This window comes from Rhinolophus hipposideros (genome assembly GCF_964194185.1).
Source record: "Rhinolophus hipposideros genome assembly, chromosome: 6".
Taxonomy (NCBI): Eukaryota; Metazoa; Chordata; class Mammalia; order Chiroptera; family Rhinolophidae; genus Rhinolophus; species Rhinolophus hipposideros.
The window spans coordinates 66,837,564-66,854,845 of record NC_138052.1 but is presented as its reverse complement, the minus strand read 5'-3'; the positions used below and the strand labels follow the sequence as shown (position 1 = coordinate 66,854,845).

Genomic DNA, 17,282 nt, shown 5'->3' with positions numbered 1-17,282 from the left:
AAGGAAATTGAAACAATCATCAAAAACCTCACAAAAGTAAAAGTCCAGGACCACATGACTTCACTAGTGAATTCTACTAAACATTCAAAGAAGATTCAAACCTATATTTCTCAAACTCTTCAAAACAATGTAAGAAACAATACTTCCTAATATATTTTACTAGGCCAATACTACCCTGATACCAAAACCTGGCAAGGATAACACACACGCAAAAGAAAACTATAGGCCAATATCTCTAATGAATACAGATGGAAAAATCCTAAACAAAATTCTAGCAAATTGAATACAGCAATACATTAAAAAGATTATACATCACAATCAAGTAAGGTTCACTCCAAGTGTGCAAGGATGGTTCAATATATGCAAATAGATCAATGTGATACACCACATTAAGAAAATAAAGGACAAAAATCGTATCATCCTATCAATAGATGCAGAATAAGCATTTGACAAGATACAACATACATTTATGATTAAAACAATCTCTGAAATGGGTATAGAAGGCAAGTACTTCAATATAATGAAGGTTATATATGACAAACCCTTAGCTAACATCATACTCAATGGTGAAAAGCTGAACATTTTCCCCTAAGATCAGGAACAAGACAAGGTTGCCCACTCTTACCATTGTTATTCAACATAGTTCTGTTGTTTGCTTTTTAAAAAGGGAGACCTGAGCCATGATTACTTTCTCACCTATGGGAAAGAACCAGGTAATGGAGAATTTTAAGATGTAGGCAACAGGAAAAGACCTGCCTATAAGAGCCATTAGGTATGAAGCAGGTGTTAGCAGACTGCATCTTGATGGACACCATTGAAATATACATTCCTTAGTTCACCATAGTGGCTGATTAGCATATTGTAATATGATTATATGACATATTATAATACATAATATGATTGTCAGATTGTGAATATATATACTTTACTTATGACAAGTAATCACAGTGTTCTTTTTTCTCTTATCTCATTTTGTAAGATTTTCTTTTTCTCACCTTAAAATATAATATAAATTCTTAAAATATAAATCAGCTAGACCGGCCAATATGAGAGATAGCTTCCAACCAGATTGTAATTGATTTGGGGGTTAAAGAGTTGTCAGAAATTGGACCAATTTGAAATAAAAATAAATTGATCACAAAAAAACTTTTAAATTATTACATTTGTGACTATGAGAAACTTTACTATGTTTTTAATCCATCAATAAAGCTTGCCTATATCCTTAGTTATAGTCTCTACAAATTCCACTTTTCACACATACTGCTATAGTAAATAGAGTCTATTTTAAGGTCAGAACTTGCAGCATATAAGCAGAGGCTTTCTTAAGAGAAACAATGATGCGATTTTTGTATATTCTTTAATTTATAGGTAACATTATTAAACTTCATGATAACTTCTGAGGGAATGCAAGATCAGCTTTTGGGAATTGTGGTGGCACGAGAAAGACCAGACCTTGAAGAAGAAAAACAAGCCTTGATATTACAAGGAGCTGAAAACAAAAGGTTTTAAATGTTATAAAACATAGAAATATTCTTGTTTCAAGATCACTTAGAATAAATTAAAGTATATTTTAAAGATCTATTTTGTTAGACTTAATATGTGCATTGAATGGCAAGATTTAAGAGGAAACTATAAGATATTACAGTGCTTCTGTGTTAATTTGGAAAATTGCATTACAGAGTATATTTTTACATACATGTTCTTAAGCACTGGAAGAACTAGAGGCCGTGTGTTTTCAAGTATTCAACAAAGTTTTAACACAATAGTTTTAGTATTTATTTTGTAACTGAGGTTACCTGGAGCACAATCTAAATGAATGTGTTACATCCCACTTTCGGCTCATAATAATCTATTTCATGGGTAGAAAGGGTAAAGCTCAATAAATCATGGAAAATATCAGAAAATAAATGGAGTGATACTTCCTGTTCTCTTGGGCTGAGATACTTGATGGCAGAGTAGATTGGCTTACCATATCTCTTTCTAGTTACCACATAAATGATCATTAGAAAGAGAAGTGGAGCAGAAAAGCCTGTCTTTTTGACATTTTGCAAGATAAGAAATTATACAACATCACCGTTATGGATATTTGTCACAAAGTGATGCATTTCTTTAGGTTACAAGCTCTTTGTTTCTTATAAAAGACTGTATACTACGTGAAGTGATTTTAAATGATTTCTTCTTCTTCTGAGAAAATTGTGTTTTATTCCAGGCAGTTAAAAGAAATAGAAGACAAGATTTTAGAAGTTCTTTCATCTTCGGAAGGCAATATATTAGAAGATGAAACTGCTATTAAGATATTATCTTCCTCCAAGGCTTTGGCTAATGAGATTTCTCAAAAGCAGGAAGTAGCCGAAGAGACAGAGAGAAAGATTGATACCACCCGCATGGGCTATCGTCCTATTGCCATTCATTCTACTATCCTGTTTTTTTCTATTGCTGATTTAGCTAACATTGAGCCCATGTACCAATACTCGCTGACCTGGTTTATTAACCTTTTCATCTTGTCTATTGAAAATTCAGAGAAATCAGAAATTTTGTCAAAAAGGTATGCAAAAGAAAGAGTAATGAATACTAATACTAATTAAAGCATGAGCATTAAGCAGTTCTTGGTGGCTTTTATTATTTCAGACTGGTGTGAGCATTATACCCACTAGGTAAAATGAACTTGATTAATCATTATACCGGAAATAAGTGTGAGGGTTAGAAATTGAACAGATGTGACCAAATTCAGTCTGCTAAGAAATTGTTTACAGAGATATAGAATTATAATGTAATTCTAAAAAGAAGAAACAGTTACCTCATTTTATCATTTGAAAAATGTGTTTATGATTGTAGGTATGGAAAGAGTAGTTAATACCCCTAAAAGATATTAGTCTTACCCTCTATAAGCTTGTGTCCCAAAGGTTATTAATTCATATTCTGATATACACATATATAAAATTTGTCAAGTAACAGGGTTTTAAAAAATTCCCTGTTTTGATTATATGTGTTATTCTTATTTATGTAAGATACCTATTTTACTCTTGGCTATTACAATCAGTAATGGAATTAAGAGCTTACTTAATAGTACATCTGTGATAGAATAAAATTCATTTTATCAGTGAGATAGATTTTAGTTTGGTATTAAAACATGTTTTTAATGGAGTATAACATGAAATTACTTCTTGAATAAAGAAAATAACTCATTGTAACCTTTGCCCTTTATAGTTTTATTGATCAGTATGAAGCTAGGTACCTCAGTTTCTTGATTTTTCATATACAAAGGAATTAATACTTATCACTTGAAGTTAAGAATTATTTTTTAGAAATCCACGATGTTAATCTCTTGAAATCTGAATTGAATTCCTTTCATTTATCATGGCAGAATTTTGCTAGATTTTAAATATTCTTAGAATAAGCAACTTTTTGTTTTAGCATTCATTATTTTTTAAGTTTGAATATGAGGCTAATAAAGGTATAAGACTGACACTTGGATTAGCAAACAATTTTTCAGATGTCTGCCCATGAGAAAGAGAAGAAAGCGAGGGAGGAGAGGGTATCTGCAGGAAACAAATGCATGATGGTAGAGTTTAAACTTTGTTTTTATATTTTGATATTTGAAAATGTTTAGTTTATTTCTCTGTTTCTTGAATTATCTGAGCTTTTCAAGATTAGCAAGGATTACTGAAATACAGAAAATAAACTTTTAGTGACCTTTCTTAGAGAAGTTCGCAGCCATTTGCGTTATGTTAGTTAATTGAAAAAGTATGTCTGGTTTTCACACTAAAATCTGAGTTCCTTGAGGCAAGGATTTTTTTTTAAATATTTCTAGAATTTATCACAGTGCCAGTCATAAGGAGTCACACAGTAAATAATGTTTTGCTTTTCACTGAATTTCTTAATTTCTACCTTAGTTAAAATAACCACCAAAATGTTATCATTTTAAATCAAGGCATTTGCTGGAGTCTAGAGAAAAAAATTTTTTTGCTCTGTCACTTAAAGGTATATTTTGTGTACAAGATTTAAAAATTAGAACAATTTTTATGCTTTAAAAATAATTATTTTTTATTATCTCTTTTTATAGCAAATTAGAACTCATCCACAGATGTGACATCTGTTTCTTTATAGCTGTGGTATAGCCCCTTGCGATCTATAGAAAATGAAATCGTGTTACCCAGATGTGAGATTTGGTTGAAATGTAGAAAACAAAAAGTGCCTTTTTCTTTTTAGTTAAAATTCTTTAATTTAGAAACAATTAAAATCATATTTATTGTTATCCTAAAAGTGTAATCTGGAACCAAAGAGTAAATAGAAAAAAAATGTTCTGAAAATACATTTTATTTGTTGAAGTTGTCAATATATATACAGAAACATGCCAAAATCAGAAGTATTTGCTCAATGAATTTTCGTAAGTGAGCACACCTGTGTAATTAGCATCCAAATCAAGACGTAGACCATTATCAGCAGTCCAGAATCCCACTTTGTGTTTCCTTCTAGTCACTAACCCCTCCCCCCAAGGTAATAACTGTCCTGACTTCCAACACCATGGATTAGTTTGGCCTGTTTTCGAGCAATGTGTGAATGGAATCATCCAACTTTGTGCTAGTGAGATACATATTGTTTTACAGATTGTACCGTGCAGTGGTTTATTCACTCTCATTGTTAAATAGTATTCCATTGCGTGAGTACATTGTTAGGGAAGTATAACAACAAAATCATCTCCCAATCCAGATTCTCTCCACAAAGTAGTAAAGAAAGAAATAGTCTTGTTAATGAGTAAGCATTAAACCAGATTCTGATGTGCATCACAGGCAGTCCACCAAGAGATTGCAAAGATAGAAGTCTCATCCTAACTTTACCAGTTAATGAAGGTGCAGTGACAGTGGTAAAAACAAATGTCTGGTATCTTTATGATAGGAGGGAGTTTTGCAACTTGGAGCCAGGCACAGATAGCTAAGCCCCTACCATCCCAGAAAAGGCCTAAGTTTTCTAAAGGATTTATATGCCTCTCAAAGAGGGGAGAAAGTACTTCTAATTTTTAAGTTTTCATAAGTAAATGCTCTAAGAAAAAGGAGGGGAGGGGAATCTTTTTCCTTATTTTCAATAGAGCGAATTAAAACTCTATTTTTAATTTTCATTTGTCCTTACACAAATTATTCATTTACTGTTGAGGACATTTGGGTAGCTTCCAGTTTGGGAGTATTATAAATTTTTGCTGCCTTCAACATTCTTGTACATGGCTTTTGTAGGTACACATTTCTGATAGGCATGTATCCAAGAATGAAATCGATGATCACAGGTATGCATGTGTTCCATTTTAAAAAATACTGCCAGAGTTCCAAAGTGGTACACCAAAAGAGAATCTTTTAGCCAGTCATGTTTAACCTTCTTTTTCTTACTTTTTTAAATAAAATAACAATTTTCAATTAAGAAGCTAGCTCCCATTTATAAATTAAAGATAAAATGAGTTCTCATAGGAATCATTTGTTTATCTATCTATCATTGATAAACATCAGATAAGCTGTGAACTTTAGTCAACTATTGGACTGTAGTATAGCTACACTAAAGACGTAAAAAAGCATGTGACTATTAACCCCAGACGAATAATTTGTTTTAGAATCTTAATATTGGTCTAAAATTATCTCGTTTCCTTTTACTAAGACATAAAAATATATTTTATTTTGGTCTTCTGAAAGTTATTATTCATAATAATTATTTAACTATGCAACCAAACAGTTATTATGTTATGACTACTATAGTATATACTACGAAATAGCCTTAATAATTTGGATCATCTTTCTAATAAAAATTTTAATGCATCAAAATTTATAGCAAAATTAATAAATAACTGTAGCAAAAAAACACGTAAGTACAGAAACAAAAATCTCACTAGGCAATAGCTTTGTGACACCTCTCCTCTCTCTCTTGCTCTCTCTTTCTCTCTCTTTCTCCCTCCTCTCTCTTTTTTCCTTTCTCCTCTCTCTTTCTAGGCAATACATGTAAATATACACAGACACACACACACACACACACACACACACACACACACGTTTATTTCTTTTTCTTTCACTTCTACAAGATCACTTTCGAAATACTCTTGTGAAATATAGTTTTTAGTAGCTACACAATATAGTATTTTATGAAGTACCATAATTTTCTTATTGTAAGACTTGTAAGTAATCTTCAGCTTTCGTATTATAAATAATGCTGCAATAAATATTAATGTCCACATGATTATTTCCTTAGGCTAGAATCCAAAATTAGGACAAGGTGTTCAGTTCTTTCAGACTCCTGATATAAATTCCTTTCCTGGAAGGTTATTCAAATGTACAACTCCATCAGAGGAACAGGAATAATCTTATATGATTGTGTCATGCAATAACATTGAGAGTGATCATTTTATCCTCTTTTTCACTGTAGCAGATTATTAAAATATCACATTTTAATCTACATTTTAGCACTAATGAGACCGAACTTGGATTTCTCATATGATTGACCCTTATAATCTTCCCTTCAACCTCCTGTCTACAAGAGGAAGTTTGTTTTAAAGTGCAGGAATTTTTATTTTATTCTAGAAAGACCAAACCTGAGTCACCCTGTATTAAGTGTACTATTACAGATAAGACAAATTAAATACCATGTGTGACAAGACCATTTATTATCATAAAAATGGGGACATTTAAAATAACTGGTTATTTTAAATCTTCAAAGAATCCAACCATATTACAGCAGCTAGTTTCAAGGCTCTCTCTACCAAGCTCTTTTTCAGAGTTTTCAACTAGAAGTAAACTATATCAATTTGTTGTAATTTTCTTTATGGGAACGTTGGCAGGGATAAAATATTTAAAGAAATAGGCTGGTAAGAAAAAAAATAGATCTGGGATGATCAGTACCTTAGGATATCAGTCTGGAAACAGCCAAGATATGATTGTACTGGTAGGTGTTTTTTTTTTTCCTAGACACATCATAGAACACCGATATAGTTTTGCTTAATCGTAATCAAACTATGCTAATTTTTCCTTCAGATAAATTGACCTGCTTAGATAGTTTGGGCCATTAATTCATGTCAATCATTAGCTCTCTACAAATGTTTTCAGCCAACTGTTTATTTCTCTTGTAACTAGTATAACCTATGTAATAAAATATTTTAAATTTTCTTTTAAATGATAGTTTATTTCCCTTATGAGATAAATAAGTGAAAATGCTTGAAATGTTACCTTCATGTTAAGAATTATTATGAATATAGATTGCACGTTAACATTTACTAAAATTTTGTTAGTTGCAAATACTGTGATTTGCATATTTTGTCTATGTGGTAAAAAATGTAGTTTATTAAGTTTGTGGTTTCTCCAGTTTTTAATGATTTATGAGCAGAGTCGCACATTACTAAACTTAATGTTCATTTAATAAAGGAACTATTAATTTTGATCTGTTTAATATAGAATATAGAATATTTGGAAGTGTTTATCAAATAGGGAAGTCAAATTTTACCCCAAGAAATGTTTTATCATTAAAAACAGTCCACAGATTTTTAAACGTAATAGATTAATATGCAATGCATTGACTTTTTACCAAAAGGAAGATTAAGTCTAAAAAAAATCAGTCAAAAATAAAATGCAATTCTACTGGAGTTTCTATATTGTGTAGCTCTCAAATTTATGATGATCCTTAATTGTTTGGGGGGTAATTGACCAGAAAGCTTATTGAAATAACAGACATCTAAAGGGTTGATAATAGGTTTCCTTAAGAGCATTTTCTTTAAAGTATGATGCATTTTTATTTATTTACTTTTCTTTCTGTTGATTCTTAGGCTTCAAACTCTCAAGGATCACTTTACGTATTCCCTCTATGTTAATATCTGCCGGTCACTTTTTGAAAAGGACAAGCTACTCTTTTCCTTTTGTCTAACCGTAAATCTTCTGATACATGAGGGCGCGGTCAGTACTGTTTTAATTTGTAGGGGAAAAATCCATAATATTAACATTGATTCATTAATTTACTAATTTGTATGGGAATATATATTTTAAAAGTTGTAAATAAACAATAATGATATTATAATTATGACAAGACATCACAACTGGACTGAAATATAAATTAAGAACAGAGTTCATTGTGTAACTGTTACTTAAACTTTTGTATGCTTGAATTTAAAAGAAATCAGTTCCTATTAGAGTCTCACATAAGTATGCATATAAATTTACCAAATAGATTGACATAGTTATACCAATAGTGTAAATGGTAATATTTTTCCGAACTTGTGCAAGTTAGTCAAATCTAATCACTTGCATTGAACAATACCTGTTGTGTAAATTCACTACTTTGTTTTTTTAAGATTTATTGATTTCATATGATGATGTATTGGTTGAATTCTGAAAGAGAAAGGGCTTTATTCTTGCATTTTTTTGCAAAAGTTTTATAGCAGTACCTGATTATACTTGATAGAAAATGAATGAAAACATGGCAAATTGATGCCTTTCTATTTTCCCACAATTTTTAGAGCCTACAGAACTCTAAGCAGTCATTTGGAAAACATACATTCAAATAGAATATATTCAGATTTTCATGCTTTAGATTAGTAATTCCAGAAGAGAATTATGAAAAAGTACCTTGCTAAAATGGAACTATTTTGAAAACTGATTTTAATGGATACATTGGTTTCTTAGTAATAAACAGTTATATCAGAATTTCATAGGACTCATACCTGACATTACAAAATCAACAGTCAATTCTTTTAAAAATGATTGTAAATTTACTATATATGTGATGAACTCTTTTCTAACTCTTCATGTTACTTTGTTTTCAAAAGATTAATAAAGTTGAGTGGAGATTTCTGCTAACTGGTGGCATTGGACTGGATAATCCTCATGCCAACCCTTGTACATGGCTTCCTCAAAAATCCTGGGATGAAATATGTCGACTAGATGATTTGCCTACCTTCAGAACCATTCGTAAGGAGTTTATGCACTTAAAGGATGAATGGAAAAAAGTATATGATAGTTTGGTATGTTTTTAATTCTCTTGCTTATTCCAAAGTTTGTAAATGGAGAAAATAATGTTAAATAATTTATTCTTATCTTTGAATAAAACAAGATTCAAGTAAGCTTTAAATAGCTGGTCAGATGTTCAAATCAAAGTTTAGGTTTATATTATCTCTACCTTCTGAATCAGTGGTTCTGTTTGAACTTCTATTAAAATTCCTTGAAATGTGTGGAGATGCAAAAAAAAGCTGCACGCTCCTTAAAAAAATATACTTTTAAAATTTCCATGCTAAGTTTTTATTTATTATCAACTTAGACTTTGGCAATTATGATAGCAGAATAGTTAAAATTTCATGAAACAACTATTGTTTAGATTTTCTGAATGCAGGATACGAGCTAATAAATAGTTTTGTCATCTGAGAAGAAGGAAAGGCTAATTATTCTCAAATATTTTTCACAAGACCCTATCTTGCTAATTGGAGACTATTATAGTTAACACATACCATGACACTCACAGTTTCCCTTCTGGAACGCATAGAAATTGTTGGCTTCCCTAACTTTTTAGTAAAAGGGTTAAGATTGTGCAAATTCCCACTTATTTTTTTCTATTCCTTTGTTTCTACTCTCTTGACATTCTGCTTTCCTTGGGTTTAATAGACAAAAGCTCAGTTTGGGAAAGTGAAGAGGTGGAGGGAAACAATCAGATACGTGGAGAACATTTTTTTATCTGGTTACCTATTGTTGTATTATATACAGTAGTAAGATTGTGTCTACGCATGGATTCAAATAATTTAGACAGGATATCTTTTGGATCTCTCCTTGTTAGTAATAAAAATATATTTTCTAGAGACAAATAAGTTTTTGTGAGTACTTCATTTTAATTTGAAATAGAAATTTATCCACTATAGTGAAGCATGGAGATTTCAGATCTGAGATACTGCATAGCCTTCCCCGAAGTTTCAAAGGTACAAATGTTTTCCTTTTTGATTTTTTGTTTTGTTTTGTTTTGAAGGTTACCACCCCTCCTGGAATCTTTTTTTTTTAAATTTTTATTGGGGAATATTGGGGAACAGTGTGTCCCTCCAGGACCCATCAGCTTAATGCCAAGTCGCCGTTTTTAATCTAGTTGTGGAGGGTGCAGCTCACTGGCCCATGCAGGAATCGAACTGACAATCTTGGTGCCATAAGCACTGTGCTCCAACTACTGAGCCAACCGACCGCCCACCAGGGGCTCAGTTCCAAGCTCAAGCCATTGTTTCTCACTAGTCCATGTGGGAATCGAACCAGCAACCTTGGTGTTATGAGCACCATGCTCTAACCAACTGAGGTGACCAGCTGCCCCCCTCCTGGAGTCTTGATGTCTCTCTTCTTGTATATTTTTAGTACCGTAGCTCTCTCCTTCTTTGGGCTTCTTCTTTACTGTACACATTCTCAAATATCCCTTTATAGAAAGGATACCAAAATTGTTCAAAACAAGAAATAACATAATAAATTTTAGTACAATGCCCTTTTTTTGTTGCAATGTTTATTTTTATAAATATATGATGAGAATAGTTGGTAGGTCCTTTTACATGCGTTTGAAGAATTAATGGGAATAAAACTCCATACATACTTTTTTTTCATAATAGGGATCATTTTGTCCTAGTTTCGATTTCTTCATGGGGTTTTAAATTTTCTTTACATTATTTCAAAACTTTGCCCCAACCTAATAAATTTTACATTAGCGTTCTGGATTTCAGTTAGTCATTATGTTTTTCTCTAAAAATTGGTTTATAAGTTCAAATACTGTTCATTTTAGAAGCAATCTCCAAAATAACATTGAATTATATCCACCATAATTTTAGGAACCGCATCATGAAGTTTTTCCTGATGTTTGGGAAGTTAAAGCAAATCATTTCCAAAGGATGCTTATTATTCGTTGCTTGAGGCCGGACAAGGTAAACGTGGGCTTTGAAAGCAGCTCAATGATTCCAGTTCCTCCTCTCTCCATAGTCAGCCAAACATGTATTTCCTTGTGTGTCATAGAGGAGATAAAGGAGGCTAGGGGAAATAATCCCACTTCCTTCTAATGGAGCCATTTTTTAAAAAGTTTGTATATTTATTAAAACCACACTAACTTCAGATTATATTTTATAGTTTATTTATTTAATGATTCTTTTTAAGTTGCTTCCCTAATTTCTCACAATCTACTTCCTTTATGTGCTATAATCTCATTTGTATTCCTATTATTTCAGTAAAATTAGTAGTGTTAATAGCAAACTGATGTACTACAATTTGTGGTTCTTCAACTGCTACCCTTATATATAATTCTTTGTTGGCCTTTGGAAAGTTAATAGAATATTATTTTAAGGTATTTATCATTGCTGACAGCAAAGGAAAATGATCAATACTTTTAATCTTACCTTCTTTAAATAATAAATTATGTAACCAACGTAACAGCTGACCTGTTATGTCAGCAAATTTCAGTACTCATTGACATCCTCGTTTATATTATTATACTCGATTGAAAAACACACACAACTCTTCACTTAAGAATAATGACCCACATCCACAGAGATACCCATAAACTCTGAAAAAACGCAGACATTAGGTATGTTGGAAAAAAAATTGAGGAAATATCCTAGTTGTCTATAATTACTACTAAAATAAAAGTAATACATAATTATTTCAAAACTTACTGTATTCACAATTTAAGTTGCTGAGGAATATAAGACAATACTTATATCCTAGCAACAAAAAAGAACTTAGATGGTGAAGACAAGGTATTTTTTTAATGTTTTTATAGACATCACTGGTAATATGGGATGGAGGCCTTCTTTGCAAGCCATAGTCTGTTCAATGAACACATGTAATTCTTGCTTGACCAGGCAGTGTGTTCTTAGCCAGGGCCCCAGTATCTATTAGGCACAATGCCTAAGGCCCACAACACTTTTAGGGGGTCCATGAAGATGTCATAATTTCTTTTAAGATCAGAAAGTATAATCCAGTCTGTATTATTCTTGTGCTTATACCAAAAGAATTGTAAAATACAATTTTTAAATATTTTATGAACAAAGGGGCTCATGAAGTGTCTCGGGCCCCTTAAAGTCATAATGCTGCCCTGCTCTTAGGTCCTGGAAGTAATTACAGTGTTTTCAGAATCATTATTAAACTGATGATGGAGGATGAACTATACCCTTGGTAGCCCTTTTAAAAAATGAATCTCCACCAAAACGTTAGGGATAAGTCTCAGAAGTTTTCAGTTCAAGTATCAAATACAAAAGAATATTAAATATTTCAAATTCCTGCCTACTATGGCTTCCTTCTTTAAAAATCTTTAGTTAAAATTTTTAAAGGTTTTTACTCTGTTTTCTAAGCTAAAGACTGTTATACTAAAAGGACTCTGCATGAACCATTGACCATCTCCCCACAATATTTGAAAAACAAAGAAGCTTCTGTTCGTGTTTTATATAACGTTTAATTGAAAGTGATTAATGAGCCATTTTCTTATTGCAGTTTCATCTATAAATATCTTATCCCCAGTTTTATGTTTTAAAGATTTGACATTTTAATCTGAAAATACACTGTGCTACCAAATAGATCATACTCGTATATTACTTTCCATGTTCATTCTCTTTTTAAAGTGTTTTTGAGGGAGGTGGGGAGTAATAGTCAAGCTAGGGGGCATTGTTTGTTTGTATGATTTGTTTGTTTTTAAATCAATTGAGGTTAAACTATGGTTTTATACTTCTCTTAGATACTCTGTCCAATACTGTAGTATCCTGTTTTGTAACTGTTTCCTATGTTTTCGTACGGAAGTCCTCTAGAGTTTTCCTTGGAGAGGTGGACAAATATGTTGACATTAATACTTCTCAGCAATATCTTCGATTTTCCACTACTTCTGCCCATACTCGAGGTGGGGGTATTGTAGCCATACACTTTGCTTTGGCCAATCAAATGTGAGCATTTAACTGCTAGTTGTGAGATTTTCCAGTGCACTCTGCTGCCATCAAAATTGTGGAATCATATTGATATTTAAGTGCCACAGCAGCCTGGCTCTCTGAACCGGCACGGGGAGAGTTAGTTGCCCAACACACCCAGACAACTTTGCAGGGGCAAAAAACTCCTCTTTTGTTGTGTTAAGCCATTGAGAAATGAGAATTGTTTGCTACTACAGCATAACTCAGTTTGTCCTAAGTGATACGATTGGCTAGTTACCATTATGTATTTCACATCATAATCCTTAATACAAAAATACTTATTAATATACTCTTACGTTATCTAGCAACCTCAAAACCTTCAATCTTGGTCACCAGGTACTCCAGTTTCTAGTGGTGTATTGTTGATTTTGGGATATACATATTTTTAAATCTATATGGTGATTATGCTTTCAAAGAGTAGTTTTCGAAAGTAAAATAGTATTAGCATAACCAGCGAAAGTGAGTGTTATATGGAGCTGCTATTTGGGCTAATACTATATAGATTTTATTTCTTCGCAATTTCTAAGTCATGAGATCATATATATATATATTTATATATATTTATATATATTTACATATATGCATGTGTGTATGTATACATATATACATGTATGTATACACATATACACATATATACACATGTATCACATATATACACATGTATATGTGTATATATACACACAGATATATACATATGTGTGTATGTATATATGTGTGTGTATATATCATACTCATATATTACTATATATATTACTATATATATTACTATATATATATATATACACACACACATATATATATATTTAGCCACCAGGAAAATCTGTAATTGCTTGATCTCTGGCTTATAATATACTTTGTCAGCACAATTTTTTTGGCCTTTTTTCCAGTGCTCTCCACTCAAAACCAACTCTTCCCAGTGGTAAGAAGCCACATATGCCAGGTTCCCTAATGCTCTCCTTTGGGAAAATGTAGAAGATGCTCACTGATTCAGCAGTAGAAAAAGAGATGGGCTTATACTTTCCTTTAGAATTTAATAATTTATAGTGTTTTACTTTGCAAAGAAACCTTTCAAATGGATAAATACTGAGCTAGGGAATATTTTGAATCCATTTACAAAATGAAGAGCTTCTGGCTACAGGTCTCTCCTTCTGAATTTTAAAGAAAAAGCATATTAATCATCTTTCAATAAGAAACTTGTCAAATATAAATTAATGTTTCTCTGACCTCAGATAAATCCTGTATGAACTTGTAATACATAGAAAAACATAAATGGAAGACCACAAACTTATTTCCTGCCTTTTGGAAGATGGTTGTCTAGATTAGTCTGTAATTTTTGTTACTGACAGATTTCATTTTACAAACCTAATGCTGGCATAATCAGATTGCAGAAGCAAACCCAATCTATGACCTTGCAAACTGAATAGCTAACATAGCCTCATTTACCTTAGAAGGCTTAGAAGCAAACAAGTCTTGTTCAGTTTTAACATTAAAAAATAAAGTACTGACATTTGCCTCTGTTCACCCTCACGTGAGCACCCCTAGCTTGGTCGTGGGGTGCTAACAGAAGAGTTACTTCACAGCAGCCATGTTTTCATGTGAGCAGTGCCAATACAACCCTGAACCACTCACAAAACGGGCCTCTTACAACTCAAACTTACTAAAACTAAAGCCACGCACTTGAAAGGCTGATACTTTTGTTTTCTTTGTAAAGCTATAATTTAGTAAAGAAGTCAGCCTTAGGAGGAAAGAGGGTTTTCTTTCCTTTATTAGTTATTGTTGTTGTTAATCTAGTGAGAAAAGACCAGCTATAGGAAAAGAATAATAAGAAGGGCAAGGACAAGTCTTGGGCCAGACAGTTAAAATATTTTGTTTCTTGCAATAAGCCAGACATGTGCGCCCATTCAAAAAATCTGAAACTTGAAATATGTAGAAATGAAATTTATGTATAAGTGAATTTGTTATTCTGTGGTTTTTGCTTAAGATTTTTGTCATTAGAATCCCACCCTTACAAAAGGAAACACCCTGAGTTATTTATCTATTCATTTGTTCAATAGATATTTATTGTGCACAATCAATATATCTGTCATCTTGTTAGGTAAGTTCTTGATATCACAGCACTTATAAATTTATTGTTTCTCTTCTCTACCCTTTCCATATATGAATGAATCTAGAAAAATATTAAAAATGAATTAAAAAATCTAATTTAAGCCCAGATTTTTTTTCACTGTCAGCTCCCCACCCTCAACACCCTCAGCCACACACACACACACACACACACACACACACACACACACACACCAGGATCAACACTGTTCTAAGCCATTGTGACATGTCAATGATCTTTACTTACAAACCTTGTGTGAATAGATGTTCCAGAGAATATACAATTAAAGTTTGGAAATATTTGCAGGTTTTCCCAAAGGAGACCATCTTCTGAGATAGTTGGCATCTGCAGATTGCTCGTGCAGTTTGCTCCAAGTTCAGAAAAGTTGCAGGCTGGTGGAATCCCCAACCTAATTTGGAATGTTGTGCATATACCCCATTCTATCCTTGTATTTGAGCAGGTATCCAGTTGGAGTGGTTCTGAGGCCTTCAAAAATTATTTGTGTTTTTGTCACTCCATTCCTCCTCTTCTTGGGTTATGTTTACATAATTTGTTAAGCTGGGCACAGGGATACTTGTTTGTTAAATCTACTTTTATCACTTGTTTGGGTCACACCTGAGTCTGAATAGCTGGTGCCATTGCCCAGAAATGATAAACTATAGACCCTTCATCAGAAAGAAGGAGTGATGTATCTGAAGCTGTATCTCAGCTGTACTGATGAATACAATTCCATTTCACATCACAGAAACTCCCTAGCCATGGAATTCTGTTCTTTCTCAAACACGCTTCGGGAAATGTGCAGACATGTTATCAGAAATTTCATGCAATAGAGTTTTGCCTGTTTCTCAGGAGTATGGCTTGTGTTTCTTTTCTCAGTGATTTTTAAAAAAAATTTGTCCAGTTATATCTGTTCTTTCTTGATGGTGTAGTATTGTATAAATCACACTAAAATTTCTACTTTTAAGTTTTGGACTTTGGAACATAGTATTTTAAAACTTAACTAAAAAGCTAAGGTTTCTTATATTCTTTATCCATTATGTGTTGAATACTCATTAAAAGGAAGAAAAAAATGCCTTTGAATTCTGGTGTTACTAACTACCCATCTTTCATTATTTAAATATTTATAGTTTTTTTCTATCTAAAAGGCATTTATATAAAGCGATGCCTTTCACTCTCCATTAACATCAGTGAACACCCAAGTAAATGCCACTAGAGTCCTCTGTTTTGAAACACCCTTGATTCTGAACTTTTAAAGGTTTTAGACAGATTTTCAATATCCTTTCAAATATATTCTTTCTCCTTTCTAGGTTATTCCAATGGTGCAAGAATTTATAATCAACAAATTAGGGCGTGTATTCATTGAACCACCTCCCTTTGACTTATCCAAGGCATTTGCCGATAGCAACTGCTGTGCACCACTGATTTTTGTGCTCTCTCCTGGAGCAGATCCCATGGCTGCCCTTCTAAAATTTGCTGATGACCAGGTACCTTAACACAGATGAAGTTGTCTGTGTGCATGCATGCATGTGTGTGTGTGTATGTGTGTGTGTCTACATATATATCAACTTAATTATACTTAAAATGCTAAAGGGTGAGGAAAAGGTGAAAATTTATCACTCAAGCCCTTGAAAGACTTGGGAGTCCAGAGGTTGATAGAGTCCCAAGAAACTGATACTTAAATGGTCACACTGATATTAAAAATATCTCCTTATCTAAATAATAAAGCCAGAATTTGGGCATGGGGGGGGTTCGCTTTTCTCCTACTTTGAGGGGGCGGGGGACTCTGTGACATAATTTGCACCAATGAATGAGCTTGGGTTGATTTAACAAATTCAAGTCTAGACAATGACCCTGGCTCTCTCTGATCCTGCATCTTTCCCCAGTCTTTAAAGGGGGACCTTCCTTGACTTTCCAGAACAATCATATATTACCATCACTTTACCAGGCTGTGTTCTAATATTTACATTTCTAGGCTCTAAAAATTATTCAAATGAATTTACTGTAATTTTTCATATATCATACAGCCTAGAACAAGAAAATAGTAAACAGGTCATTTGGATTTTTTATTTGATTTTTTTCCCCTTTTAGTCTAATCCAAGTAACATTGAGTGGTAGTAGTGCTGATATTTATAAAACCACCACCACCACTTGTATTGAGTGCTTTATATATACTGTTAATTTTGCTATACCTGTTATACACACTTTCTATTTTAATTTTTATAACAGTCCTATGAGCAAATCCTCAGTTTACAGATAGGGATA

The 17,282-nt window shown here is 32.6% G+C and overlaps 1 protein-coding gene across 1 annotated transcript in view; it reads left to right on the top strand.

Annotated features, from left to right (window-relative positions):
• The window catches only part of DNAH7 (dynein axonemal heavy chain 7), a 208,981-nt gene that overhangs the window by 158,304 nt on the left and 33,395 nt on the right, over positions 1-17,282 (top strand). The window contains 6 exon segments of the mRNA XM_081050696.1: positions 1,369-1,502; positions 2,210-2,545; positions 7,790-7,916; positions 8,786-8,980; positions 10,802-10,894; positions 16,328-16,504. Of these exon segments, the coding sequence (XP_080906822.1) occupies positions 1,369-1,502; positions 2,210-2,545; positions 7,790-7,916; positions 8,786-8,980; positions 10,802-10,894; positions 16,328-16,504 (1,062 nt within the window).